This window comes from Ictidomys tridecemlineatus, chromosome 15 (assembly GCF_052094955.1).
Source record: "Ictidomys tridecemlineatus isolate mIctTri1 chromosome 15, mIctTri1.hap1, whole genome shotgun sequence".
NCBI lineage: Eukaryota > Metazoa > Chordata > Mammalia > Rodentia > Sciuridae > Ictidomys > Ictidomys tridecemlineatus.
The window spans coordinates 7,838,737-7,865,488 of NC_135491.1; the positions used below are offsets into that span (position 1 = coordinate 7,838,737).

Sequence of the window (26,752 nt, forward strand, 5' to 3'; positions counted from 1 at the left end):
TTCCCTGGCTGATTCTCCTAAGCCAAGTAAGCCCTCGCCAAAGGGTCCAGAGAGTTGGGACAGCAAAGGTTTTATGTGCCAGAAGACCTTTCTCCAGAATGGGGGCCATTTGAAGTAGAGGGAACTTTATCTTTGGGTCTTGGAGACCAAGTGTGTGTTGAAGGAAATCTTCTGAGACAAGCCACACAGGGCGCTTATCAAGGAGACTGCTCAGGAGACCGCAGAGCCAAGAGCTCATCTCAGGTGGGTTTGGAGAAGCAGAGAGGTTAGAGTCTGTCCAGATGTGGGAGAGTTTGGAAACTGAGGAAGTTCAGCTACACAGTGAGGTCCCCAGAGTGGCTGTGCTGATTGGCCAATCTTCAGGTGTGTGGCACTTCTCTTGTTGCTGGGCGGTCATTTGTTGACCTGGGGCTGCTTTTAAAGCAGATCTGGTGGGAACTGGACACTGTGGCCAAAGTCCAGTTTGTCTTTTCCTTTGAGAGTAGGGACTTTCAGTTTCCATTAAGAATCAGGGGTCTGCATTCAGGAGCTGAGTTTTGGGGCATGTCCTGTGTCTCCCTAAGCCCTCAGTTTTCTGATGTGTAAATTGGGGACAATCAAGTCCACATTACAGGCTCTGTGACATTTCAGTGGGATGGTGCCCATATCCATGTCCAGCACTTAGAGGGTGTGGCTGGTACATTGTTCTTGGCCTGTGGCCCTCAGAGGTCATTCAATTTCTGCTTTTTATTTTCTTCTCTACAAAATACAAACAAAAGTACTTTTTTTTTTTTTTTTAACCATTTGAGAATTCAATGAGTCACACATAAAAGGCACCTAGAATGGTGCTGTCCCAGATTGGCCATTAGGAAATTGTTAGCCCTGGGCCATCCATGTTGCTGGTTGAACTGTGAGTCCCACTCAATGCTGGAACATTGAGGAGGTGGCAGTATTGTCTTTGAGAAAACAGAGTGTCTGTCCTAATGAAGCAGGAAGAAGCCAAAGTAAACCCTCTGGTTTTGCTTGCTTTTATTTGACTTTGAAAATCGACAATTTTGGAAGTCACACGACTGAGCAGTGTCATGGGTCTCCCAGTGTCGTTGAGCTCTGTGTGGACAACATCTTTCCTCATAGAAAGTCCCTGTGCCTCCCCAAGCACACTGCCTCCCAGCCCTCCCCAGGCCTCTCTCATTGATCATTTCAGGAATGTTTCTTTAAAACTAGCAGCACAACATTGATTTACCCAAAACTCCCCTAATCTCCCTCCCACCCTTTAAGACTGATGATTCAAGATAATAATCAGCTGTTCTCCAGATCCACAGATGACCAGCCAGCAGGTTTGGTGAGACCCCCTTCCAGATCACCAGAGAGGGGCCTAGAAGCACAGTCTCAATCATTTCCTGATGTAAATCCTCTTCATTTCTCCTAAAGATAAAAGGATCTCAAGGCCTGTGCTGAGTTAGATCATTTCCCAAGATGCTCCCCAGAGGGATCTTCAATTCCCTTTATTGTGGGACAACTAGGGAAAAGGTCAAGGTTCAGGGGTCTGAGCCATGTCATTGGACTCTACAGCTGGGGCACCTGCTACCCACCCTCTACCCAGTGTTCACAGCTCCCATTCCTGATGTTATCATCTTGTGGGGTGAATGTCTACCCACTACTTTAGGGGAGTTCCATTTGTTATGGGCCAAACTATATGTGCCTTGGCCAGACAAATCCATCTTACCGTGAGACTACATTTCATAAAAGAAATACTTCTCACATGAGAAAACCCAGCCTATGTGACCCAGTTCTTGTTAAAGACACCCTGTTTGGCAACACATAACGGCTAAAAATGTTTCGATCTAATGGCTAAAAATGTTTCGACCACTGAGCCACAACCCCAAGCCCTATTTTGTTTTTTATTTAGGGACAGAGTCTCACTGAGTTGCTTAGTGCCTTGCTGTTGCTGAGGCTGGCTTTGACCTAGAGATTCTCCTGCCTCAGCCTCCTGAGTCTCTGGGATAACCAGCATGCACCACTGCACCAGGCTCTGTTGTTCTTATAAAATGTATTACTAAGAAATACTTTTTGGCTGTATTCAGTGGTGCACACCTGTAATCTTAGCGGCTCAGGAGGCTGAGACAAGAGGATTGAGAGTTCAAAGTCAGCCTCAGCAAAAGCGAGGCATTAAGCAACTCAGTGAGACCCTGTCTCTAAATAAAATACAAAATAGGGCTGGGGAAGTGGCTCAGTGGTTGAGTGCCCCGAGTTCAATCTCCAGTACCCCCTGCCCTCAAAAAAGAAGTGCTTTTATAAGGTTGTGGATGTTTTTTGTTGTTGTTACCAGGGATTGAACTCAGGGGCACTAGACCACTGAGTCACGTCCGCAGCTTTATTTTGTGTTTTATTTAGAGACAGAGTCTCACTAAGTGACTAGTGCCTCACTTTTCCTGAGGCTGGCTTTGAACCTCCTGCCTCAGCCTCCCAAGCCACTGTGATTACAGGCCAGTCTGAGCAACTCAGAGTAACCCTGTCTTAAACAAATAAATAAAGTGCTGGGGAGGCCCATGGGTTTAATCTCTAGGACAGTGAAACAAATAAAAAAATAATATCTATTTCTCAGTGATACTCAGTAAATCTGCGAGAAGAAAAGATTACTGGCAGCAAAACATGAGCAAATATCTGAGAGAATTCTAAAAAAACAAGAGGAATTGGGGGTGTGGATGGGGACATGGAGTTTGCCCTGTAAGAGAGTTAAAATACATAGCAATTATTTTACAGTACGACGCTGTCCCGAGTGCTTAGAGTCCATGTGGTTTCAGAATCTATTTTAATTGTAGGTTGGGCTTTTTCAAGTCAGCCTGGAGGCAGTTTCCAAGGGTATACCACACCCAGTTGACCCAGGCAGGTGGCCAAAGAGAAAGGCCTTTCTCCTGCCTGATTGGCTCCGCTCTGGCTTCCTCTTGGCTCCTTTAAGTGTGGGGTTCAGGCATTTCCCCTGTCTTTGCTTCGCACTGCTGGTTGCTGTTCTCTCCACTCTACTGAGCTCAGGGTCTGCTGGGCACCCCACAGTCTGTAAGTACCCAAAACTTAAACTTTCCCCTTGTGATTACGTCATGGAAGCCAGCCAGCAAACCCACCCTGCAGGGTGGGCCCCCCTGGGAGGAGCTTACAGGTAAGTGATGGAAAACTCCGAAGAATTTCATTCTTAAAAGGCACTAGCACAGGAAGAGATCAACTGGTAAAACAGAATTTCAAAATACTAAGCCAAGTTTTAAACATTCTACATGGCGTATGGGAGCCCTGTCACCCTGCTGGTCCCCAACTGTTAGTCCCCAACTCCCCTGGTAATTCCTTCCACACAGTTGATTTTACCCACAGAATTTTGTCTTTTTTTTTCATCCAGTTCCTGCCATGGAGGAGGAGGGTGTTCAGTGGATAAAAGGACACAGGGAGGCTGGCAGTGACCCATATGGTGACCCACTGCCAAGGTCTCTCGCAGCTGGTATCTTAGCAGGACATGCAGGGACATGAGATGTCCTCACAGGGCCTTTCACACAAAAGGGACTTCAGGATTAGGACAAGGCCAGGACTGATGGGGGGTCAGCCAGCTGACTTTGCAACGCTGGGGTGTGTGGTCTCACCAAGTCACCTACCCTGCTCACCAGGGAGTGATAGTGTCCTGTACCTCCAGGTAGATGGTGGACAGATGTGGGAGCACAATGACAGTAGACCCGGGATATGTGTGGGCTGTGCTCCGGGTGGGCAATGGCTACAGAAATGACAGGTGTGCTCAAGACACACCTTGGCCTCTGGCTTAGCTTCATCCTGAGAATGTCCATGTTACTGTAGATGGTTTGAGAGGACCTCTGTCCTGTGGGTTGAGGAACAGGCCATTAACTGACAAGAACACACTTGGCCCAAAGCCAGGGAGCCCGATGACAGTTCCCCCAAAGGGTTTTCAGCAAATTTACCAGAGGACTGAGTTACCCTCTCTCCCTCCCGCCACCCACCCCAGGTCTTTGCTGGGTACCGGGATGTTGGTTAGGGAACGAAGCACGCAGGGAAGACAGCTCCAGGATCTGATCTGTTCTAGGGAACCTTCATCTGGAATCGTGCCCCCAGCTAGAGGTCCCTCCAGAACCCAAACCGTCTTCTTCAACCTGTTTTCAAACGGGAAGTGGGCGTGCGGCGATCAAGGAAAACATTTCAAATAAAATAGAGGCCATTGCACAAGATGAGCCACGGGCAGCCCTGCACATCATCCCCACACAATGAAAACAGGTGAGTCACATGCAATTTAATGCTTTGTAGCTGTATTGTAAAAAGTAGAGGGAAATAGGTGGCTGGTGTTAATTGTTTTGTCTACTTAGTTTTTTATTGCAGAAAAATACAGGCGCCATAAAATTGCCCCTTGTAGCCATTTTAAAGTGAATCATCTGGTGACACTGAGAACATACCAATGTGGTCCAACCACCGCCCCCACCTCATTCTGGGCATTTTTGAAGCTGAGTCTGCACCATGGAGTGTCACTCATTGCTTTCCATCCCAACCCTGGCACCTGTGGGCGGCTTCCTGTCTCTGGATCTGCCTGTACAGGTGGATCACGCAGGATCTGGCCCTTGTCTGCGGTGGGGTTTCCAACCTGGGCCACAGGTTCTTCAGGGCTGAGCCATGTCTCCACGTGTGGCTGGAACTCACTATGCTCAGTTGTCACTTGGTAGACTTTTGGGTTGTGTTCCTCTGTCAGTTGTTACGGGAAGTGCTGCTGTGAACGCGGGTACACACTTTTTTCAGGAACGCCTATTTCCAGGTCTTTTCACTGTGCACCTGGGAATGAAGCTGCTGGACCATGTGGCAATTCTGTTCGACACTGGGCGCTGCTAAGCTGTTTCCACTGTGGCTGCACCTTGCCCTTTCTTTCTTTCTTTGGTACCAGGAATTGAACTCTGGGGCACTCGACCCACATCCCAGTCCTATTTTGTATTTTCTTTAGAGACAGGGTCTCACTGAGTTGCTTAGCGCCTTGCTTTTGCTGACTGGCTTTGAACTTGCCATCCGCCTGCCTCAGCCTCCAGAGCCCCTGGGATTTCAGGGGTGCATCGCCATGCCTCGCCATGCTATTAATCTTAATAATCTCCTGAAGAATTCCCTTGGTATCTACAAGGGACTGGTTCCAGGACCACCATCAACCCCCCAAAATCCCTGAATGCTCCAATTTAGTTTATGAAATATAATATAATTAATAATAATATAATGTAATCATAATCATTCCCAATGACTCCAAAGCCTGATACAATGTAAATGCTGTCACCTTGTATCTTCAGGGAATAATGGCAAGAAAAACATATATACATCCTCAGTTTCCCCTGTGTCTGACCTGAGGTTGGTGGAATTTGCAGACGTGGAGCCTGCCGATGCTGAGGGCTAATTGAATTTATACTCATTTGATCCAAAATATTGTAATTGTAGGGAGTCATCCCTGAGAGAGTTGCGGTTCTTTGTTTTGCCTGTTCCGTGTGCTCTCTGCACCTTTGCTCCATCACCTCCCGGTTGGTGGCTGGTGGCTACCCCTGGCCGGTGTCATGCTGGATAAACTGGATAGTATTATTCATTTTCTCAGGGCGAAAATTCTCAGGTATTTTGTTCCTTTTCCTCCCTGTCAGCTCTGGGGTTTTCATCATCCCTGGGCTCCAGGAAGAAGAGAGGGTGGCGGTGCAGAAACGTGGCCACCAGGTGCTGAGGGCTCTGCACGGACTGTGCATCCAGGCGGAGCAGGTGAGGACGGGGAGGCTCCCAGGCCCACGATGCCCCTGTGCAGGGTTCTGGGGTGCCTCTCAGCCCCGCGGGGCAGGGGCGGGAATAGGAGGACACCCACCTGCACTTCCACAGTGGTGGCAACAGACACAGGTTACCCCTGCCCAAGGGACAGCCTCGTCCCCAGGTGCAGACTCTCTAACTGGCCTTTCCTGATGCCCAGGCTCCAATCATCGCTGTGCTGTGCTCTGGCGGAGGGCTCCGTGCCCACATCGCCTGCCTCGGGGTCCTGAGTGAGCTGAGGCGACACGGGCTGCTGGATGTGGTTACTTACCTCGCGAGTGTCTCAGGGTCCACTTGGTGAGTTGGCTGCACTTCCGGTTGGTCAGGAGGGTGAAGAAGGTTTTCCCTTCTGATAACCAAATGTGTGCTGTCTTTTCTTTTTCTGTTTTTTTTTTAATCCATTAAGTCACAAGTTTTCAGTTTTGTAAAAATTCGATAAATTTTGCCGTGATGTATTAAAATAGGTTGGAAATAAAATTTAGATTGTATGTATTATTATTATAATTATATACAATCATTTTTATTATATAATTAGTAGATAATGTTGTGTATTATATGCTATACTAAGGTTTTTTTTTGTTTGTTTGTTTTTTTTAATGCCACGAATCTAACCCAGGGGAGCTAGACTACTGAGACATATCCCCAGCCCTTTTTATTATTTAAAGACAAGATCTCACTGAGTTGCTTAGGGCCTCACTAAGTTGCTGAGGCTGGCTTTGAACTTGAGATCCTCTCACCTCAGCCTCCTGAGTGACTGGGGTTACAGATGTGTGCCACGGCACTCAGCTCTCTTTAAGTTTTTATGCGTGTTTGACATCTGGGAAGCTGGGACTCACTGGGTTAAGTGTCAGATAATAATGATATATCTGCATGCGGTGCAGTGTGACGCTTTGATACCTGGGTGCATTGTGTGATTATCCCTCAGGATGCTTAGATCATCCACCATCTCCAATATGCATCAATTCTGCTGGTTGAGAACATTTCCAGTCCTCTCTCCTGGCTATTTTGAATGACACGATACAGTCTCGCTGCCTGGACCCCCCTGTGTGATGGAACACCAGGACTCACTCCTCTCTGGCAGTAACTCTTTCCTGTTACCAGCCTCTGCCCAGTCCCTGCCTCCCCACCCTCCCACTCTCTGGTGACCACTGTCCTGATGTTTCCTGTGCTCTTCCCCAAGCCTCCATCACCACTGGGTGTTCCACGAATTGCGTGCATTCTGACACTGTCTACCCAGAGTGGCGTGGGATCCCACCAGCAAAAGGGGCTGAGCCCCACAGGACTGGCTCCATGTCACACACCAAGTTCTGCACCACCGGGACTTCTGAGAGACTGGCTATAAATTCCCATGACCTCCTCCTTGGGTTCCACAATTTCCTAGGACAGCTCCCAGAGCTCAGGAACAACTTTGCTTCCATTTACAAGTTATTGTGAAGCAGAGAAGTTAGGAACAGCCAGAGAAAGAGGTGCACAGGGCAGGGGCTGGGGGCCCGGGAGCACCATGCCCTCCGAGCACACTCTCTCCCTGCATGTCCATGAGTTCTCCAGCCCAGGAGGTCTCTGAACCCTGTGGTTTAGGGTTTATGGAGGTTTCATCACAGAGACATGATTGATTAAATTATTGCCCATTGGGGATTGAACCCAATATCCAGCCCCTCTTGCCCCCAGCCCCGGAGGTGTGGATCTGGGCTGAAAGTTCCAAGCTTTGGTCTTCCTGGTGACCAGCCCCATCCTGAAGCTGTTAGAAGCCCTGGGCCAAGAGTCATTTCATTAGAGCAGAAGGGACAACTTTGTTCTTGTCATCAGGAACTCCCAAGGGCGTTAGGGGCTCTGTGCCAGCAATAGGCCACAAACACTGAACTGCTTCCCTGGACCACAGAAGGCCTGGGACAAGCAGTGTGGTAAGTGCCTGTGATGAACCTTCACGTCCATGACTGGTTTTACGCATCAGGTGGATGAGACGAATACAGCTGCCTTTATGACAGAGCACTGCGTTAGGTCTGGGGGACTTGCTCACTCTGGAGGCCCCAGATGGCAGGGATGAAGGGGACTCAGAGCCTGCTCCTTTGCCCAGGGCAGACCTTCGTCCACCTGGGCACGTTTTCCATGTGGTAGTCGAGGCTGGACTGGATGGGGGCTGAGTGAGAGAGGAGGTTAATGACGGATGGCAAGAACCAGCGTGAAGAACAGGGACACAGAGCTCAGGGGCGAGGCTGGTCCTGCCTCTCACACCTAAGAGCCCCAGGTTCCCAGCCACAGGGCACAGGGCTTAGCTGAACTGCCCTGTGGCTACCCCCAGATAGCGCTGCTGCCCCAGGAGAGGCAACATCTCCTTCAGGGTGCAGGTGCTGCAGCCTGTGGGTGGGAGGAAGCCTTAAATTCCTGGAGCTGTCCTTTGTGAGCTGTTATGCGCCCCATGTCACCTCCTTGGGCCTTGGTTTCTGCAAATGTCAGAGAGGTTAACAGGCTTGAGGACTGTTGTAAACAAGGTGACAATGGTAAGCAATGCATCCCATAGAAACACAGCCTAAGCTGCACCTTTTATTTAAATTTTCAAGCCGGGTGCAGTGGTGCCAAGCCTATAGTCCCAGTACTAGTGAGGCTGAAGGAGAAGGATCACTTAGAGTCCAGGAGTTGGAGACCAGATTGGGCAACCCAGGGAGACCCTGTTTCAAAAAATAGTATTAAGCTGGTCATGGTAGCACACATCTGTGACACAGTGACTCTGGAGGCTAAGGCAAGAGGTTTGCAAGTTTGAGGCCAGCCTCAGCAACTTCATGAGGCCCTCTCTCAAAATAAAGATGAAAAGGACTTGGGATGTGGCTCAGTGGTAAAGGGTCCCTGGATTCAATTCCCAGGACAATAAATTAATTAATAACAATAAAATTTTCTAGTATCGTTGTTTGAAAGAGCTGTAACAAACTGTAACAGTGTGTTTTCTTTTTAACCCAACACTTCTGAGACCTTAGTGGTCTGGCACGAGGTCAGTACATACGCTAGTAAGCAGATTTTTCTTTCCTCTCTCAGACTCTCTTTGAGAGTCCTGCACAGTTTACACTCAGCACTTTCCAGTGCGGAAGCTCGAGCCCTGTTGGAAGTGACCGTGAATGTGCAGCTGAGAAGCAGTGTTCCAGACCCACCTCTTTCCAAAGGAAGCTTCCGCTTCCCAGGAACCAAGTGGAATTTAAATTGGAAAAATTAATTCAACTTGGGGCTTGGGTTGTGGCTCAGTGACAGAGCGCTTGCCCGGCACATGTGATGTACTGGGTTCAATCCTCAGCATCACATAAAAATAGATTTAAAAAGGCATCATTTCCATCTCTAACTAATATGTATATTAAAAATTTTTTAAAAAGCTAATTAAAATTAAGTACAATTGAGAATCCAATTCTTAAGTCACAGTTGTCATATTTCAAGGGCTCAAGAGCTGCGTGTGGCTGTGCTGAGCACGTTGGACAGGGCCAGGTTGGGCAGCACTCAGGAAGTAGTATACGAACAGCAAAACTATTTATTGACTGAACAAATGGATGTCAAGCCTCCTTACTAGGAATGGCCAGGTGTTCCTCCTTGGAAAAGTCTACCTATCTGGGCTCGTTCTCAGCATGATGCTCTCAGGCACGCTACAGAAGATAATGGGAAGGTGGTCGACTATATGGAAACAATCCAGTTCTACTTCACATTACCTATGTGATCTTGCAGAAGTTGCTTAATCTCTCTGTGCCTCCGTGTCTTCCTCTGTGAATTGAAGATAACCTTATTACTTTTTGTTGGTTTGTTATAAATATCTACAGATAACACCTGTGACAGTCGCCTATCAACTCTTGATAAATGTTAGTCTGAAAAACGCTATTTGGCTCTCATCAATCGCTTCTGTCTTGCTCTCATTTTCCTGTCTATAAAATGGAACTATTATCCCAGAGGCTGTTTGAAGCCTCCCTTGAGCTTTATGTTCTGCAGTCTTACTTACATCTCCCAGGAAGGGAGGCCTGGGGGCTGATGAAGGCCCTCCCATCCCTCTTGGTCCACAGTCAGGCCCTCCACACAGCCTAGCCTGCTTCCTCTATCCCCAGGGCAATGTCTTCATTCTATGCCAAGGACGGGAACTTGGAAGACATCGAGGCCGAACTGAAACGTCGGTTTGACCAGAGGGAGTGGGACTGGTACCGTAGCCTGCAGGAAGCCGTCTGGTCAGCGAAGACGTTGAAGAATTACTCTCTGACTGACTTTTGGGCCTACTTGGTCGTCTCCAAACAAACCCGAGAAGTAAGTCACCCCCAGAGGAGGACCTGGGGCTTCAGGGGTAGGACTAGGGAAGATCTTGGCCATCATGTCCCTTTACACCTTTTAAGGCTTTCAGCCTCCAGATCTGGGTGCCTAGCTCTTGCCTCAAGGCTGAAAGATATTGCTCCTGTTGCAAGTAGCAGAATCAGACTCTGATTCATTTATGCCAAGAATAAAGTAACCTGCTCTCTAGGAAAGATCCCAGGGTGTCTGAGGGCAGCAGGGACCCAAGTTGACTTTCTATCCTCTGTCCCTGGCTGAGTGCGGGCAGATTGATTTTTCAGCTTCTCCATGAACTTAGTAGAACATGTTTTCCCAGCCCCACAGCAGCCGGGTGTTCACCTCCAGAGCCTCCAACCCCGGGACTGAGCCCCCTGTTGCCTGAAGACACCACCCGGTCATCTGGAGTCAGGGCAGATGCTACCTAGTTTCCAAATGTCCATGGTGCCACGGCGACCTCCATGTGGGGTGCAGTTCTCAGAGCAGGAGTGTTAGGGTGACCATGGGGTGGGAGCCCAAAATGAGGTGGTCCTCCAATGGACTCCTGTTTTTACCTGTTGGGTTGGGCTAACACTGTCCTCTTCTTAGACATTGGAGCAAGGGATGGAGAAAGCCTGCACTATGGGATGGTGGCTGAAAAGACTTGTGGGAATAGGATTCTTGCCAGAGTGTCACCTGGGGGACAGATGTGCCTGAGCAATGACAGAGGGGACCTGTTATAGAGTGAGAGTGGAGTCGGGATATTTCTCTCTCTCTCTCTCATAGTTTAATCTGCTGCTTTTAAACTTCACTGAGATGTAATTGATATACACAATATTGGACCTGCGTGCATGTTTAACATGTACATCTAGATGAGTTTGGACAATTGTATGTACTGTGACGCCATTGTCACAATTTAAGGTACAAACGTATCCATTTCCTCCTAAGACCTCTGTGCTCTGAGGTGCTGGTGTCAGAGGTGCAGGTCGGGGCTCGTCATGGGCCGGTCCCTGGGATTGCACCTGCTGAACTGAGCCAGGTGCAGGAGGATCCAGGCCGCATGGCTCCACTTCCGGGAGGCCTTGGGGGACAGTCAAACTGTCATCGGCATGTTGGAAATATCAGGGGTCCTGCATCCCCGGAAGTCAATAAGGAACATTCGGGGGCTCATCAGCTCTGTCAGCAGGGCAAGATTTTTTTTCCATGTGCAGAAGGACGCACAGCAATTAAGACCAAAGCAGGCGCACAGAGCAGGCTGTCTGCTGGGCTTTGTCCCTGAGGCAAGGGCACCGGCTTGCTGCCCCTAGGGTGGGGCTGACAGCAAACTTTGGCTCCAACAGCTATTAGGAGAGAGGGCACTTGACCACTAGGCATTAGCATCCGTTGAAATGACCATTGGGTTATTTAAACAAATATATCTTTAGTTGTCCCCACCTCCTTTTGTCCCTTGTGGTGGGAAAGTCCCCTGGGTGGAGCGCCTTTTGGCACATATACCTTTAGCTCTGGGGGCCAGGTGGCCCCTTCCTTCTCACCACCTGTCTGTCAAGGTGCTGTGCGTTTTGACCCTCTGGTGTTACCTGCTTGTAACTTTCCACTCTGCTCTCCCCTCCAGCTGCCTCTCCTACATCCAAAGTCATTTTACATTTAAAGTTAAATACTGTATTTTGAAAGTGGACCATGGAGATTTTCTATTTCTCATAAACCAAGGCTGGAACAGTGGCTGCAGGATCTGGGGCAGAGGGGAGGCAGAAATGGGAGCCTGTTGCTCAAAGGATATAAAGTTTCAGTTATGTGAGGCGAGTCAGCCCTGAAGATCCACATACAGCGCCTAGGATCTGCCATTAACAGAACGGCACTGTACTCTCTGAACTCTGTTACAAGCCTGGTGTGGTGGCAGAAGCTTGTAATCACAGTGATTCTGGAGGCTGAGGCAGAAGGATGGCAAGTCAAGGCCAGCCTCAGCAACTCAACAACCGTGTCTCAAAATAACAATATAAAAAGGACTGCAGATGTGCTCGGTGGTGAAGCAGCCCTGGGTTCAATTCCCAGATACTCCCCTCCAAAGTAATATGTTATGAGGCAGACTGTTCCTCCCCCAGTGAGGGCGTTTGAGAAGTTGTGGACACAGGCCCTGTCACCCCTGTCCATGGCCGTTGCCCTCGTAGGTGTATGCAATGTGGGAACTGTGTGGAGGCCCCTTCAGGGATCCTACATGGGGCAAATCCTTGCTCCCACCTGGTTGCACTCCTGCTGGTCCCAAGGGATTTCCCAACTAAATGTGTGCTTTTAATTCCTGGCCACGCTTGTTGCTGGAACCCCACAAGGACAGACACAGGAAGCCTTGCGTTTGCCCCGCTGATCTTCACCTTGTAAGATGGTTAAACACCCAGGCTTTGCGGTCAGACGGTGGGTGTGGAGACCAAGCATGGCAGTCCATCCCCAGCATTGGACCTTGTGACCACACCAAGCCACCTGTACAAGGTTCAGGGGCAGGGCCAAGGCACACAGGTCAGGCTGCAGTTGATCCTCCCAGGGGCACCCAGGAAAGAGGTGCAGAAAAGATGACGCTGGTCTTTAGAGCCATCCACCGAACCAACACCTGTTGTACACTGAGAGTCGTTTGTTGAAATGGGTTTCCAAAGATGAAAGGGGAGTACGGACATTCCAGCCCAGAGTGACTGTGCAGGGAGGTCCCCATAATGGGAGGAGCCGTGAGGCCAGCCAGGCACCCTCTGCCCTCCAGTCAACCTCGGTACTTTCCCTCCAAGCTGCAGGGCTCTCACTTGTCCAACATGAAGACGCTTGTGGACGAGGGGAGGATGCCCTACCCGATATTTGCAGCCATTGACAATGACCTCCACTCTGCCTGGCAGAAGGAAAAAAACCAGAGTAAGCCAAACATCGGAGGGAGGGGGAGGGTTGGGGGGTCCGAAGGCACAGGGTGAAATGCCAGGAAGCGCCTCGGACTTTCCCTCTGGGGAGCCCTGGAGGAGCAAGGGCTCCTAGGAGGGCAGCCAGGACGGGGCGCTCAGGGAGAGGGAGGTCCTAGAAGCCACTTGAGGGCACACGCTGGCTGGCTGTGGATCAGACAGTCCTAACAGGGGCACTGGAGGGCCCGAGCAGGGGGTGGCTCTTCCCTTTCACACTACGTCTTCCTCCTGGGACCAGGTGCTATGGCTTTCCAGAAGTTCCAATTTAGACCCTGAGATGGAGCCCTCCTGACCCAGCTCCCTGAGCAGAACACGCCTCTGTCCACGCAGCAAACATGCCTGATTTCTCCCACCCGGGCGGGGTTCCTGTGCGGGACATCTCCTGGCCTCTCCAGGCTCAGTAGTTCCCTGGGCCGCTGCTCGGTCTCTCTCCTCCCAATGTGGAGACTGTGTTGTTTCCCCACTGAGGGATGTAGCCCGTCCTTCCAGAAGGCCCTCCAGCCCAGTCCTTCCCAAGACATCAAAACTGCCTCTCCTCCCCAGGGTCCCCGGCCCTCCTCACCACATCCTGGACAGGGTCTCACATCACCTCCTTCCATGGCTGCCTAGTGGAAGTTTCCAGAACAAAAATCTGATGGTGTGGTTTCCCTCCTTGGAGCATCCCAGTGACTCCCTGGCATGCACAGAGAGCCCTCTGTGTCCCAGCGTCTAGACGTCCCTGCGCTCCAGCTCCCACAGCTGGGACTTGCAGCTGGATGATGGGAGTAGGGGCTTGGGAAGGACTGGCAGCAGGATGTCGTGGGCATAGGAAGCTGCCGCCAGCAGAATAAGGACTCAAAGCTCTGGGGGTGGGATCCCCACCGAGTCTCTGAGGCCACGCAGTCTGGAGACTGTGTCCCGGTTGACAGTCTGTGTTTCAGAGATTTTTTTCCCCTGAGCACCTACTGTGTTTGGCTCTGTGCTGACCGCTCACCCTGTGCTTCCTCCCCAGAGACCTGGTTCGAGTTCACCCCTCACCACGCTGGCTACCCTGCGCTCAGGGCCTATGTGGCCGCCACCCACTTTGGAAGCCAATTCAAGGAGGGCAGAATGGTCAGACAAGAGCCCGAGCGAGACCTGACCTTCCTGAGAGGTCAGTACCAGGGTCCGACGGGGATGAGCAGATGATAAAGTGGAGGGGAGACGGGAGTGTCCCTCCTGAGGGTGGAGCTCTGCCCGGCGCCTGTGTTCCTGGAAGGAAAAGAAAGGGGCTTCAGGAATGTGCATTCTTCCGTCTGGGTCATCTGTGCCTCTCAGAGGCCTCCTTGATGAGACAGCAGATGACCCAGGAGAGGTGGTTTCATGGCAGGGCTCACATAAGCAGGCTGCTGTGTGTGCGAGAAACCCCTGGCCCTTGACGTTCTGAGACTGGCTTATGTCATCTAGCATGATCTTCTCCACTTGCATTTATTTACCAGCAAATGCTATTATTTCATTCTTCTCTATGGCTGAGTAAAACTCTCGTGTGTGTGTGTGTGTGCGTGTGTATGTGTGTGTGTGTGTGTGTGTGTCACATTTTCTTTATCCACTTGTCTGTGAGTGGACGGCTGGGCTGGTTCCATGAGTTGATTATTGTGGATCATGCTGCTATGAACTTGATGTGCCGATATCACTAGAGTACTCTGGTTTTAGCCCTTTTGGATGGATACTGAGGAGTGGGAGGGCTGATCACGGGGTGGTTCCATTCCTAGTCTTTTGAGGAATCTGTACACTCCTTCCAGTGCAGTTGTACTAATTTGCAGTCTCACTAGCAATTAATATGTGGACCGTTTCCCCCACATCCTGACAGCACCTATTCTTATTTGTATTTTATTGGTTGGTCCTGGGGATTAAACCCAGGTGCTTTACCACTGAGCCACATCCCAGCCCTTTTTATTTTTTATTTGAGACAAGGTTTCTCCAAGTTACTGAGGCTGGCTTTGAACTTGCGATCTTCCTGCCTCAGCGTCCGGAGCCACAGGGATTACAGATGTGCACCACCCTATCCAATTTATTATCTGTCTTCTCGATGAGTGCCACTCCTACTAGAGCAAGTTAAAAATCTCAATGTAGTTTTGTTTGCATTTCCTGATTGCCAGGGACGTTGAACCATATATTTGTTGATCATTTGTATTTCTTCTTTTGAGAAAAGTCTGTGTAATTCTTTTATCCATTTGTGGATTGAGTTATTTGGGTTTTTCTTTTTGTGTAGAGTTTTTTGAGTTCTTGTTTTTTTTTTTTTTTAAGGTCATTTAATTTATTTTTTTAGCTCTTTTTTAAAATTGGTTGTTCAAAACATTACAAAGCTCTTGACATATCATATTTCATACATTAGATTCAAGTGGGTTATGAACTCCCATTTTTACCCCGAATACAGATTGCAGAATCACATTGGTTACACATCTACATTTTTACATAATGCCATATTTGAGTTCTTGTTTTTAAAAAATATTTTATTTTTTAGTTGTAGTTGGACACAATACCTTTATTTTACTTTTCTGTGGTGCTGAGAATCGAACCCAGAGCCTTACACGTGTTAGATGAGTGCTCTACCACTGAGCCACAGCCACAGCCCATTTTTTGAGTTCTTTATTTTTCCTGGAGATTAATGCTGTCTCTGCTCTATCTGATCTCTCCCATTCTGTGAGCTCTATTCACACTCTCAATCATTTTCTTTGCTTTGCAGCAGATTTTTAATTTGATGCTGTCCTGGTATTTGATTCTCGGTTGCAGGTCTTGAGCGTTAGGTGTCCGGTTGAGGAGGTTGGTGTCTGCACTGGTGGGTCAGGTGCTGATCCTGTGCTTCCTTCTAACATATGCAAGGTTTGTGCTCTAGTTCCCGGGTCTCTGATCCACTGTGACTTGACTTCTGTTGTCTCTGTAGGTTTATGGGGAAGTGCTCTAGCCAGCCTTGAAGAAATCAGGAAATTTATTTGGGGTGAGTATTTGGAGAACAGAAGGGTCAAAGCTTCAAGGTATTTTATACAAGGATTTTCACCAAACTTTTCCTACACATGGAAGATGAAAGACCTGTGTGTCATTGTCCTTGCAACTGTCTTTCTTGAAATTATTGCCATCTCCTTAGCCTTTAATCAGGGGCAGCCAGGGTGATGAGTGGCTGAGAGTGCAGGCTGCCTTGAAAGAATTGTTTTCCCAGTTTACACGTGCTGTGTGACCTCTAGAAAGTTACTCAATCTCTCTGTGCCTCAGTTTCTGCATCCATAACATGGGGTGGTAATAGGAGCAGTCATGAAGATTCAGTGAGTTTACCCTGCTCAAGCAGTGGGGACAGGGACAGGTGGATAAAAGCACTGGGAACACCTGCTCTGTCACACAGTCCTTATGATGTTCCTGAGAAGTGGATGCTACAGTCACTGCATTTTGCTGATATCCACGGAGTCACAGGCCAGGGACTTTCCTTGAGTCATTGGCCAGTGAGCATGCATGCAGGGTCCATGGTGGTTCAGATCCAGGTCTGTACCTTGCTGTGTCTCGTGTGCTCTGATGACCCAGGAAAGCTGCTTAAGCTGTGACCCAATGTCTCCCTCCTTGAAGTGGAGACCACAGCAATTCCCAGTCTCCTACAGAAGGCGTGAGGTTTAAATGCCTAATGTGTCTAAGATGCCCAGACCAGAGCCGGACACGTAGCTGGACATGGTGGTCCCGTTGGGTGTCTATGGAAGCATCATTCCTGTTGTTAAGAACTCACATCTGAGCCACTGGCCCCTTCCCAAACACCTACTTTTGGTGTCTCCTGTGTGCCAAGCCCTGTTCTAGGTGTCTTGCTTGGATGTTCCTTGACGTCTGTGTTCACCACATGTTAGTTAAAGTTGAACAGAGCTGCTGTCCCCTCCTACGGCCCAGCGTTGGCCATGGCTGGGGGGTGGCTCTGAGTTCCGCGCATCTGGAGCGAGTGCTAAGCTTGCTCCCTGGCAACAGGAGAGTCCTCCGGTTGGTGTTTGCCAGTTTCCGTGGTGTAAATTGGGGATGTCAAGGCAGCGTCTGAGCTCACTGAGGGCGGAGTGGAAGGCAGCTCTGAAGAGCCGCAGCAGGGCCTCGCTGGTGGCAGGCGCTGGCAGGAAGGCCTTCCTGGGAGGCAGTCTGCACGCGTCTTGGGAGCACTGCGCAGCGCAGCTGGTGACCCTCTCCTGCCTCTGCTCTCTCGCAGACCAGCTGTCCAGCCTGAGAGAAAGGTTCTCGCTGATGTACCATCCCATGGAAGGTAAGTACCCCCCTTGTTGTGAGTCCCTGGGGACGCTGGGCATGGGACCCAGCCGCTGACCTCAGGCTTGACCAGTGCTGATCCTTCAGTGCTCGCTGTCCCCCAGGAACCAGCTCCCCGCCTGCTGTGCAGCTGGGGATGGCTCTGTGTCTGTCTCTAGAGTTCACGGCCGGGAACGGGATCCTCAGTGCAATGGTACTGGGAGGTGGGGCCCTAAGAAGTCCTTAGGTCATGAGAACTATGCCTTCACAGGCTGCTTAATGTCACTCTCCCAGGTGGCCTCGCCAGTGGGCCTGCTCTTCCCCTCTCCCTCCTGCTGTCTGCCTCCCACCATGGGATGGAGCAGCTCACGGGGTGCCGGCTTCTGGGCCTCCAGAAGGCGGGAGATGAGTTCCTGCTCTTTGTAGATGACCCAGCCTGTGGCATTCTGTGAGAGCCACACAAGACGGGTGACCACCGAAATCAAGAGGCATGTGGTCTAAGTGACGTGCTAAGGCCACAAGCCAGGAGGAGCAGAATCAGTCTAGGCCAACACCCTGGAGGCCAGCACCATGGGCACTGTCCAGTGAGCTCTGGGTGTGTCCGAGGCAGCAAGTGGGATCAGTCCGAGGTGATCGGCAAACTGAGAGGGAAGATATGTCCTATGTGTAAGAGTCACAGAAGAGAGAGGCTTGACTCCCAGGGAGAGCGCAAAGGAGCACAAGGACGTGGCCTGTGGGGGGAGAGGCCGCACTGTGGGCAGGGCAGGGGGGCCATGCTGCACCAAAGCAGAAGCCCCCACCTCTCTGGGCTAAGGTGCCAAGAGCTTCTATTTTGTTCATACAGAAAAGCAGTATGGCTGGGTGTCCCTCCGGGTGTCCCTCCTGGGTGTCCCTCTTGGGCCCTCTCTGGCTGCTCCTGGCCAGATGCAGAAACCACCTCAACAAAGCCACTCAGACCTCACCGTGGCTCCAGGCTGGGCATGGGGCAGGGGTGAGGTCCCACCTGGTCCTGAGGGGCTCTGGAGCCCAGCCTGACCCTCAGGCTCTGTCCCCCCTGGAGCAAGGGACTGCGCTTCATTCTCCCACACACTCGCACCATAGGGTGGGCCCAGGAGGGGTGTGTGGGCCAGGGCTCTGGGCACCTGGGAGAACAGGGGGTGGACTGACTGCAGGTGTGACTTCAAGCAAATACGTGGGAGGAGGCGGAACTGAGCCGCCCCGCCATTGGCCCCCCCACCCCCGAGTGTCAAGGTGCTTCTGAGGGTATTCTTTTGCTCTAAACAGGGAGGGCAATTGCTGGGGCAGGCGTGGGAGTGGCGCTCCTGGATTTGGTGATGGCTTACGTCGAAGATCCTAAATCCCCCAGCATCCAGGAGAAACTCCGGGGGCTGCAGCAGGAACTGGAGGCACAGAGGAAAGGTCTGTGCACAGGGATGCGGGAGGGCTGGGTCTCTCTCCTCCTTCACCCTCATGGTCTCCTCTCACCGGGGAGGGTCGGCAGGGGGCTGAGGCGATGGGGAGCCGCACGGGAGGAGGGACCTAATGGGTGCTCTGCCCCTGCCAGTGGCCCTTGTAGAAGAGGCACCCTCGACAGTGGGAATGCTCCCTGTCACTGTGCCAGGCTGGATTCTGCATGTCTGTCTCGTTGCTGCGTTTGGTCTTCACGCCAGGCTGTGAAATGGGTGCTCAGGCTATCCCCACTTCCCACATGAGAAAACAATGGCACAGAGAGGTTGAGTGACATGTCCAGGTTCACACAGTTTGTGCTGGTGTTGGGACCCAAGCACCCGGACCCCAATGCGCATAACAGCCATCCTGCAGGTTAAGAGCCAGAAAAACTGGGCTTCGTAGGAAATCTTCCCATTTTTAAGAGCTGATAACTAATTAGCCTTTGTTTTAGGACATGGCGTGAGTTGATCATGTTGGGGATGGGGCTGGGCCCACGGATTGACGGTTGCCACAAGAGATCCCTAGAGTAGGGAATCCATAGATGGGGAAGCATGTGACAAGTGACTTTACCCCTCCGTGCCTCCTCTGTGGCAGGGATGGCGCTAGGTCCCCCTCACGGAGTGTGGTGGAGGTTGGGGAGGGGACGCATGTGCCCTGCTGAGGCGGCCTGGCTCCTGGGGCGCTCGGCCGGTGTGTGCAGCACTCCTATCTGAAGGGGGGCTCCACCTACCTTGTGGGTGAGGGGAGGATGGAAGAGGTGAAGGCTTGGGACCAAACCCCAATACTAGAGATACCAGCTTGCAAAGAAGAACAGAGGAGGGGGACAGGGAAGGAGAAGGGAAGAAGGAGCTCTCTGGGGGGCAGGGGGAGTGGTGAGGGACGCTGGGCCAGAAGGGGGTGTGGGGCAGGGGGCCGCCTAGGGCGAGGCCACCGAGAACTGCAGGCGCTATCAGGCGTCCTCAAAGGGCTGAGTGGACAGCACTGTGGCTCTCCTGTGTGACACCTCCTGGGTCTCCTGGGGCAGATGAGTGCCACCACAGCTGGATGTCTGAGATAATCCAGAGCTGGACCGAGATCTCCCTGGAAGAGCAGGAGCAGTTCCTGGAGTACCTGGCCTATTGCTTCCAGAGGCAGAAGCAGGACCCCACGTGGCAAGTGCAAACATCACTGATGGGTGAGGGTGAGTGCCGTGCCGCCAGTGCTCCCTGCTCTGTCACCCACCTCTACAGGGGCAGCTGCAGGGTCGCCAGATGTCTCCCTCTCTCCTGCTTCCTCACCGCAGCTGCCCAGTAGCACCATCTGCAGCCCAGCCACAGAGGTCTGAGGGACACCCAGGACCACTGGTCTCTGGATACAAGTCAGCTCGGGTGGCCTTTGCAAAGGCCCACGGTCTGGGTGGCTCCAGCAGCAGACGCCCATTTTCTCACAGTCCTGGAGGCTGGAGTCCTAGATCAAGACGCCGGCAGGGTGGCTTCTCCCAGGTCCCTCTCCTAGGCCTGCTCACTGTGTCGTGTGGCCCCGCTTTTCACATGTCCCTGGTGTCCCTTCCCGTCAATGAGGATACATGTCCTCCTGGATGAGCGATCCCCTTACCACCTCATTTGGCCCAATCTTCTTCCTTAAGGCCCTGTCTCCATATACAGGGCTTCAGCGTAGACTTTGGGGAGTGGGGACAAAATCCATCTCATAACCCTCACCCTGGCTCTCTCCGTTTCTCCCTCTAGTTGCACTTTGGGACTATTTTGTTTTTCTGCTTAAAACTGCTATATGCTGCTCCAAGTGGGAATGGGGGACCACCTACAACTTCCTGCATAAATACGGTGAGAAAGCCCCTGTTCTGTCTCCTTGATGCCTATGGGGATGGGATGGGGAGGGACAGGGACTAGGAAATCCCAGCTCATCCTTCCCCCGGGGCCGGGGAGAGGCTGGCAGGGCTGGCTGGTCTGAAGCGAGGAACTTCCCCAGGGTGGTGGTCCATGGTGAGGGACCTGTGGCCTGGTGGTTGCATGGAGACATTGTGAAGTCCTTGTCCCTGAGAGCTGATGGTTTTCTCTGGCTCTGAAAAGACACAAACAGCAACATCTTTATTCTTTGTTGGTCAGGCATAGGATCTGGCTGGCATGGACTGTGCTTTCCCAGGCTGAGCCCTACCATGTGGGTAGAAAGAACTCTGGCCCAGAGATGGCTCTGTAAGACTTCAGAAGCTTCTGCTCTTATAACTGATGAACATCCTTTCCCAGGGCATTGCTGCCCCTGCTCCTGGGAAAGGTCCCCACTCTTGTGATAAGACAACAGTGGGAATCTTTGTGTTCTGGACACTGTTGCCTTTGTGCAAATCAAGAAGGTGCCTTCTTCAGGAAAGGAAGGTCCAAATTGTGCCCTCCTTGGTCATTGCTGTGTGTTGTCACGACCCCCTTGCCCGCAAGGAAGACGCAACTCAGGAATCTTTTTTTAGCAGTTTATTTAGGCCCTTGACATTTTTCTAATAATTTTTTTAATCCCCGTAATAATCATTGGATGCCCCTCCCAGCCTTAATAAAGCACCACAAACCCCAATGCGAAGCTGCCACGTGGACCCTTCTCACAGGGTGCTAGAAAACGACATGCCAACTTTTTCTGATAAGGAGTTGACAATACGCCAACTCTCTCTGATATGGAGTTGTCCTTCACAGACCACAGCGGAGCCAGCGCCATCATGTAATGGCGACCACAGTCCGCAGGAACGGCTCACCACAGCTCCCCCTTTTTATTTCACTAAGACAATACAGGCGAGAGTAGAGGTCCTATCCCACTGTGCAGAAGTGGCTGTATAGTATGGTCCAGCCCTAGGGGGCGCCTTTCCCAGATCTGACACCATATCAGCCGACGCCTTTTTTTGTGGGGCGGGGCGGAGACACGTCAAACCCGCATGCAATAGGACATGTTCCCCTTGAGGTCCCTCTTCTCAATGGATCACTCAAGTGCAGTGCCTTGCCTCGCATCCTGTATCGTGACGATGGTGAGTAAGAGGGAATAGCTGAGGTTGAACTGTGGCTGTCTAGAAGTACAACTACAAACAAGTTGGCAGCACCCTGAAAGAAAGGCACGGACGTTAAAGTGACAGATAAAGACCAGTGTGGAAACCCTTCTGCGTGCAATGGCAACAAAACCTGCAGAGTGCAAGGGCTTTCCAGCACTAAAAGAAAGACAAAAGAAGGACATGTCAAACCCAGTGCAATGTTATAATAACTTGGGGCGCAACGACCATGTCAAAGGCACTAGTGTAGAAACCCATCTGCGTGCAATGGTAGTAAGACCGGCAGAGTGCAAGGGCTTTCTGACACTAAGAGAATAACGAGGAAAGACATGTCAATCCCAGTGCAATGTTATAATAACTTGGGGTGCAATGACCATGTCAAAGATTTACTGTTTAAGATGCGAAAGCCAGACTTGAGGTGAGTTGTCAATTTCTAAAGTAGCAAGAGCTTGTATGATCATAGCCTTATCGTGAGCACTACGAGCTTTAAGGCGACAGAGAAACCACAAACAGAGGAACATACCAAAACAACACAGTGCACCAAAAATGCCTACTCCCACCCACTCCTTAAAAAAGGAAAAGGCAGAAGATATCCAATTGGTGAATTGACCCAGAGTCATGGGATTGACACGGGTACTATTCAAGACAGCTATCTGGGTTAGTTGAGACTGGATCATGTCTTTTGCTTCCATGGACCAATTTCCGGCCAGATATCCACCAATGATGTGGGAAGCATTTCTGGAATCATTAAATCTGACAGAGGTTATACATAAATGTGCACGTTGGTCAATGTAGCCTAAAAGTACTAGGTTAGCCAATTCCTCTACCTGAGCTTGAAGATAATCTATTCTTTGGTTGGTAGCTAAAATCCCTGACAAAATATGTTGATTAATCGCATTTTGCGATTTAAGTATAGTGGACGTTTGTTGAACAACTTGATTAATAGTGGCAGCAGTTTGTACTTGACTGGCCATGGCTACTCCGGCCGTAACTGCTGCAGCAGCAGATGCCGCCACGGCTGTCACTATAGCTGCTGTGATTCCAAAATCTCTGTGGACTCTAAGTAGCTCTACAATAGGAAAGTTATCTGGATCCGCAGTGACTGGGATTGGGACAAAAGTTGGAATTTTCATAATCACTGCTACAGTCCAAGAACCATTCCAACACTCAGATAAGAAACAGGTAATATTAGAACAATCCAGCATCCCCGATGAGGTGTCATTAGCTAAAAGGAACAGGAACGGGGATTGGATACAGACCATTGCAGGAGGCAATTTGGCACTATGTAACAGAGAGTTGAACGAAACAGATGTAAGCCTATTACCTCGTTCACTCTCCTTAGTAGTGCCAGAAACATTAGCCAGCCAGCTTTTGGCTCCTAGTAATTGAGCCAATGTAGAAACATCGGCTGAAGCCCCCTTCTCATTGGAAATGAGCCATTGAAACCAGGACCAACCTGTTTCTGTAGAGGAGTTGGCATTGTTGTTAAAGTTATAAACATATCTCTTCAGAGGGGGGGAAAAGGAGAAACCTTTAGCAACTTGATGTTTCTCCCAAGAATGATCCTGACAAGGCGTAAATGTTGGGGGAAAACCAAAATTAGGGGTACAGTAAGGAGAGGCCTTGAAATGAGTGGCATTACAAGTACTATTAGAAGAAGGAGGCATTGGGATTAGTACCTCGGAGATAATAGCTAAAGTAGTTATGTTTAAAACAGAGCTAGTTGCGGGGGTCCCTGAGCCTGATTGCTTCCCTGAAACTACTTGGCTCAATACAGCACTGAGAATACTCCCTGAGACTCGACTGGACCGCAATGGGTCCTCCCAGTTAGTCAAATTTTTGGTCTTAAGGCTAATACAATTAGTGTTCCCAAGGCTGAAACAAAAAACTCCTGTGAGATTAACTTGAGACTGATTAAAAATATTTTCCATGTCCCCTCTAGGAGAGGTACAAGGAGCAGACATCTCACATGAGGTAGAAAAAAGAGTGGGGAGGACACTAGAATTACTATGAACTGGCATTGGCATTGGCCATGCCCGTGCCACTGCCCAACACTGCATTGGTGCCATCTGTACTGTTGGCACCAGCATCAGAGCCAGAGCACTCATCAGAATGAAGCTCCTCATCATGGGACTGTTGTGGCACCTCCTGCTGCTGGTTAGTAGATCTCGAGACTCTTCTTGTCAGGCGTTCAGGGATCCACAGCGGCTCCGTGCGATCCTGGGGAAAAACACATACAGATCCTCGTGCCCATGTCAGCACGGGGTCAGGGCCGTTCCATTGGCCCGTAAGAACATCCTTCCACTTAACATAGCCAGTCACAGAGGGCTGAGGGGACACATGTCTATCGGCCGCAGAGCGGCCATGAATATCCAAATTCAAAAAATTAATGGTAAAAAGAGCTAAGGACAGGCGTTCTTTAGGAGTGTGGTCAACTCCTATTCCCCCTTTTTGGTTTTCTAAGGTTTCTTTTAAGGTGCGGTGGGCACGTTCAACAATGCCTTGCCCTTGAGGATTGTAAGGCAACCCATGAGCAAGTTGTACTCCCATAGTAGAACAAAAAGATGTAAACTGTCCGTATAAGCAGGTCCATTATCAGTCTTAAGGGATGTAGGTGCACCCCATGTTGTCCATGTCTCTAAGCAATGAGTAATAACATTACGTGCCTTTTCTCCCGAGAAAGCAGAAGCATGAATAATTTCAGAGTATGTGTTAATAGAAACATGTACATATTTGAGGTTACCAAAGTTAGGCACGTGAGTTACGTCCATTTGTCAGACAACCAATGGCTTCAATCCTCGTGGGTTTACACCATAAGTAGGAGGATGAAGAAATGTGACACAATAGGGACATTGTAATACTATCTGACGAGCATCCGCTCTTGAGATGGAAAAACGTCTGTGTAGTGTCATAGCATTGACATGAAAGTTGTGATGAAACAATTTAGCTTTTTCTAAGGAGGAGGCCAAGCATACCAACTGGCTTCTAGTTGTCGAGTCAGCACAGGCATTACCCTGTGATAACGGGCCAGGAAGAGAGGTGTGAGCCCGAATGTGCATTGGATAGAAAGGGGCAGTATGGCTACGGATAAGCTGTTGAAGCTGATTAAAGTAAGGAGATATATTATGGGTGTCACTAATAGCTCCTATAGCCTCCAGAATTTTGAGCGCCTGTACCACATAGATGGAGTTCAAAATGAGATTGAAAGGAAAAGAACACTGTTTAAAAACTTCAATGACAATTTGTAGTTCTACCCATTGTGGATTTTTAGGAGCAAATTGATGCTGGACAGGGGGAGAGTCATTAGTCACATAAGCTCCCATTCCAGACTTAGAGCCATCAGTAAAAATGTTAACAGCTCCCGGAATTGGAGTTGGTGAAGTTACTCTAGGGAAAATGATAGGATGTTCTTTAACAAAATGGAGTAATGGATGAGAAGGGTAATGATTATCAATATCCCCTTGAAACGAGCAACATAGAATGGCCCAGTTGTCTAGAGTAGCACACAAAACATTAATTTGAGCTTTAGAATAGGGTATGATAAGAGAAGAAGGTGCTTGTCCGAAAAATTGAATGTTTTGTTGAATCCCTCTAAGTGTTAACATAACAGCATCAGGATAGTATTCTAAAGATTTTCCTGGGGATACATGTGGGTGGATCCATAGTAAAGGCCCATCTTGCCACAGTACTCCAGTAGGCTGCCGCATAGTGGCAAGCACACATAACTGGAAAGGTTTATCACTCTGGAGCCTGTATAGAGTAGCATGTTGTATAACTTCTTCTACCTTTATAAGGGCCACTCTGGCCTCTTTAGTGAGGGTACGAGGGGAAGTAAGATCTGGATCATCCTTAAGAATAGTATACAAAGGCTGGAGCACGATATTAGGAATATGTAAATAACCTCTTATTCAATTAATATCTCCCAACAGTTTTTGAAAATCATTTAGAGTTTGGAGATCTTGAGTTTTTATAGTAACTTTTTGTGGTTTTAACATGTCATATCTAATCGTCGCTCCTAAATACTGAATAGAATCCCCTGTTTGAAACTTTTTAGGTGCAATATGTAATCCATATTGAGCTAACAACTTCACCAGGTCTTTATAGGCCTCATTAACTGACTGTTGTAATTTGGCTGCCAATAATACATCATCCATATAATGAATAATCTTGATGGAAGGATATATTTGTCTGAGAGGTGCGAGTGCCTTCCCTACATACATCTGACAAATCGTGGGACTGTTAGACATTCCCTGTGGTAAAACAACCCACTCAAACCTTTGATCTGGTTCCTCGTGATTACACGAGGGAAGGGTGAAGGCAAAACGTTGTGAGTCTTTAGGATGTAAAGGAATAGAAAAGAAAGTCTTTAATGTCAATAGCAATGATATGCCAGCCCTGAGGAACAGAGGAAAGCAGCGGCAGCCCTCTTTGAATGGGCCCCATAAGTTGCATTTGAGCATTAACTGCTCGTAAATCATGTAGTAGGCGCCACTTCCCTGATTTTTTCTTAATAACAAATATGGGAGTATTCCATGGAGAAGTAGAATGTTGAGTGTGGCCCAAGTCAAGTTGTTCTTTAACTAGGTCATGGGCTGCTGCCAGTTTAGCCGAGGGAAGGGGCCACTGAGGCACCCAAACAGGCTCCTCGGTGAGCCAAGTTATGGGTATTTGAGCTTGATAAGGGGCATGGCTCTATCAGGATCTCCAAAAATCTTTCCAGCGGCATCCACCATCCTTGCTACAAAATCTGAAAAGGGTTTTGTAGGGCCTTGTATAATTTTAGTTAGGTTACCAGACACCTCTCCTCTATTTGGAAGTGATTTCCATGTCCGAGTGTAAATATTATTAATCTGGTCATATGCTTCAAGAGGAAATCCTGTCTGTTGATTAGCAAATCTCCCTTGTCCCAAAAGCATGTCTTTGTCCCAATGGGGGTGTCCTGCTGCATGATTTTGGGTGGCCTGCTCTGCTGCGCCCTCTAGCACAAATGCTCTCTAGTCCAAATATTTGCCTGGGGAGACGCAAGCCCGAACGAGGCTAGCCCAATCAGAGGGAGTCATGCAGTATCTGGACAGATTCTCTACCTGAGTTAGTG

At 49.7% G+C, this 26,752-nt stretch overlaps 1 protein-coding gene across 5 annotated transcripts in view; it reads left to right on the top strand.

Annotated features, from left to right (window-relative positions):
• The first annotated feature begins 253 nt into the window (after positions 1-253).
• The window catches only part of Pla2g4c (phospholipase A2 group IVC), a 38,438-nt gene continuing 11,939 nt past the window's right edge, over positions 254-26,752 (top strand). For all 5 annotated transcript variants that reach the window (XM_013363521.4, XM_040279976.2, XM_040279975.2 and 2 more), the window contains exons 1-12: positions 254-3,036; positions 4,058-4,245; positions 5,628-5,739; positions 5,942-6,078; positions 9,852-10,044; positions 12,810-12,930; positions 13,963-14,103; positions 15,874-15,927; positions 17,158-17,211; positions 18,477-18,611; positions 19,666-19,821; positions 20,366-20,461. In XM_013363521.4, coding sequence (XP_013218975.2) covers positions 4,199-4,245; positions 5,628-5,739; positions 5,942-6,078; positions 9,852-10,044; positions 12,810-12,930; positions 13,963-14,103; positions 15,874-15,927; positions 17,158-17,211; positions 18,477-18,611; positions 19,666-19,821; positions 20,366-20,461 — 1,246 coding nt within the window. In that variant the 5' untranslated portion in view covers positions 254-3,036; positions 4,058-4,198. The remainder of the gene's footprint in view (positions 3,037-4,057; positions 4,246-5,627; positions 5,740-5,941; positions 6,079-9,851; positions 10,045-12,809; positions 12,931-13,962; positions 14,104-15,873; positions 15,928-17,157; positions 17,212-18,476; positions 18,612-19,665; positions 19,822-20,365; positions 20,462-26,752) is intronic.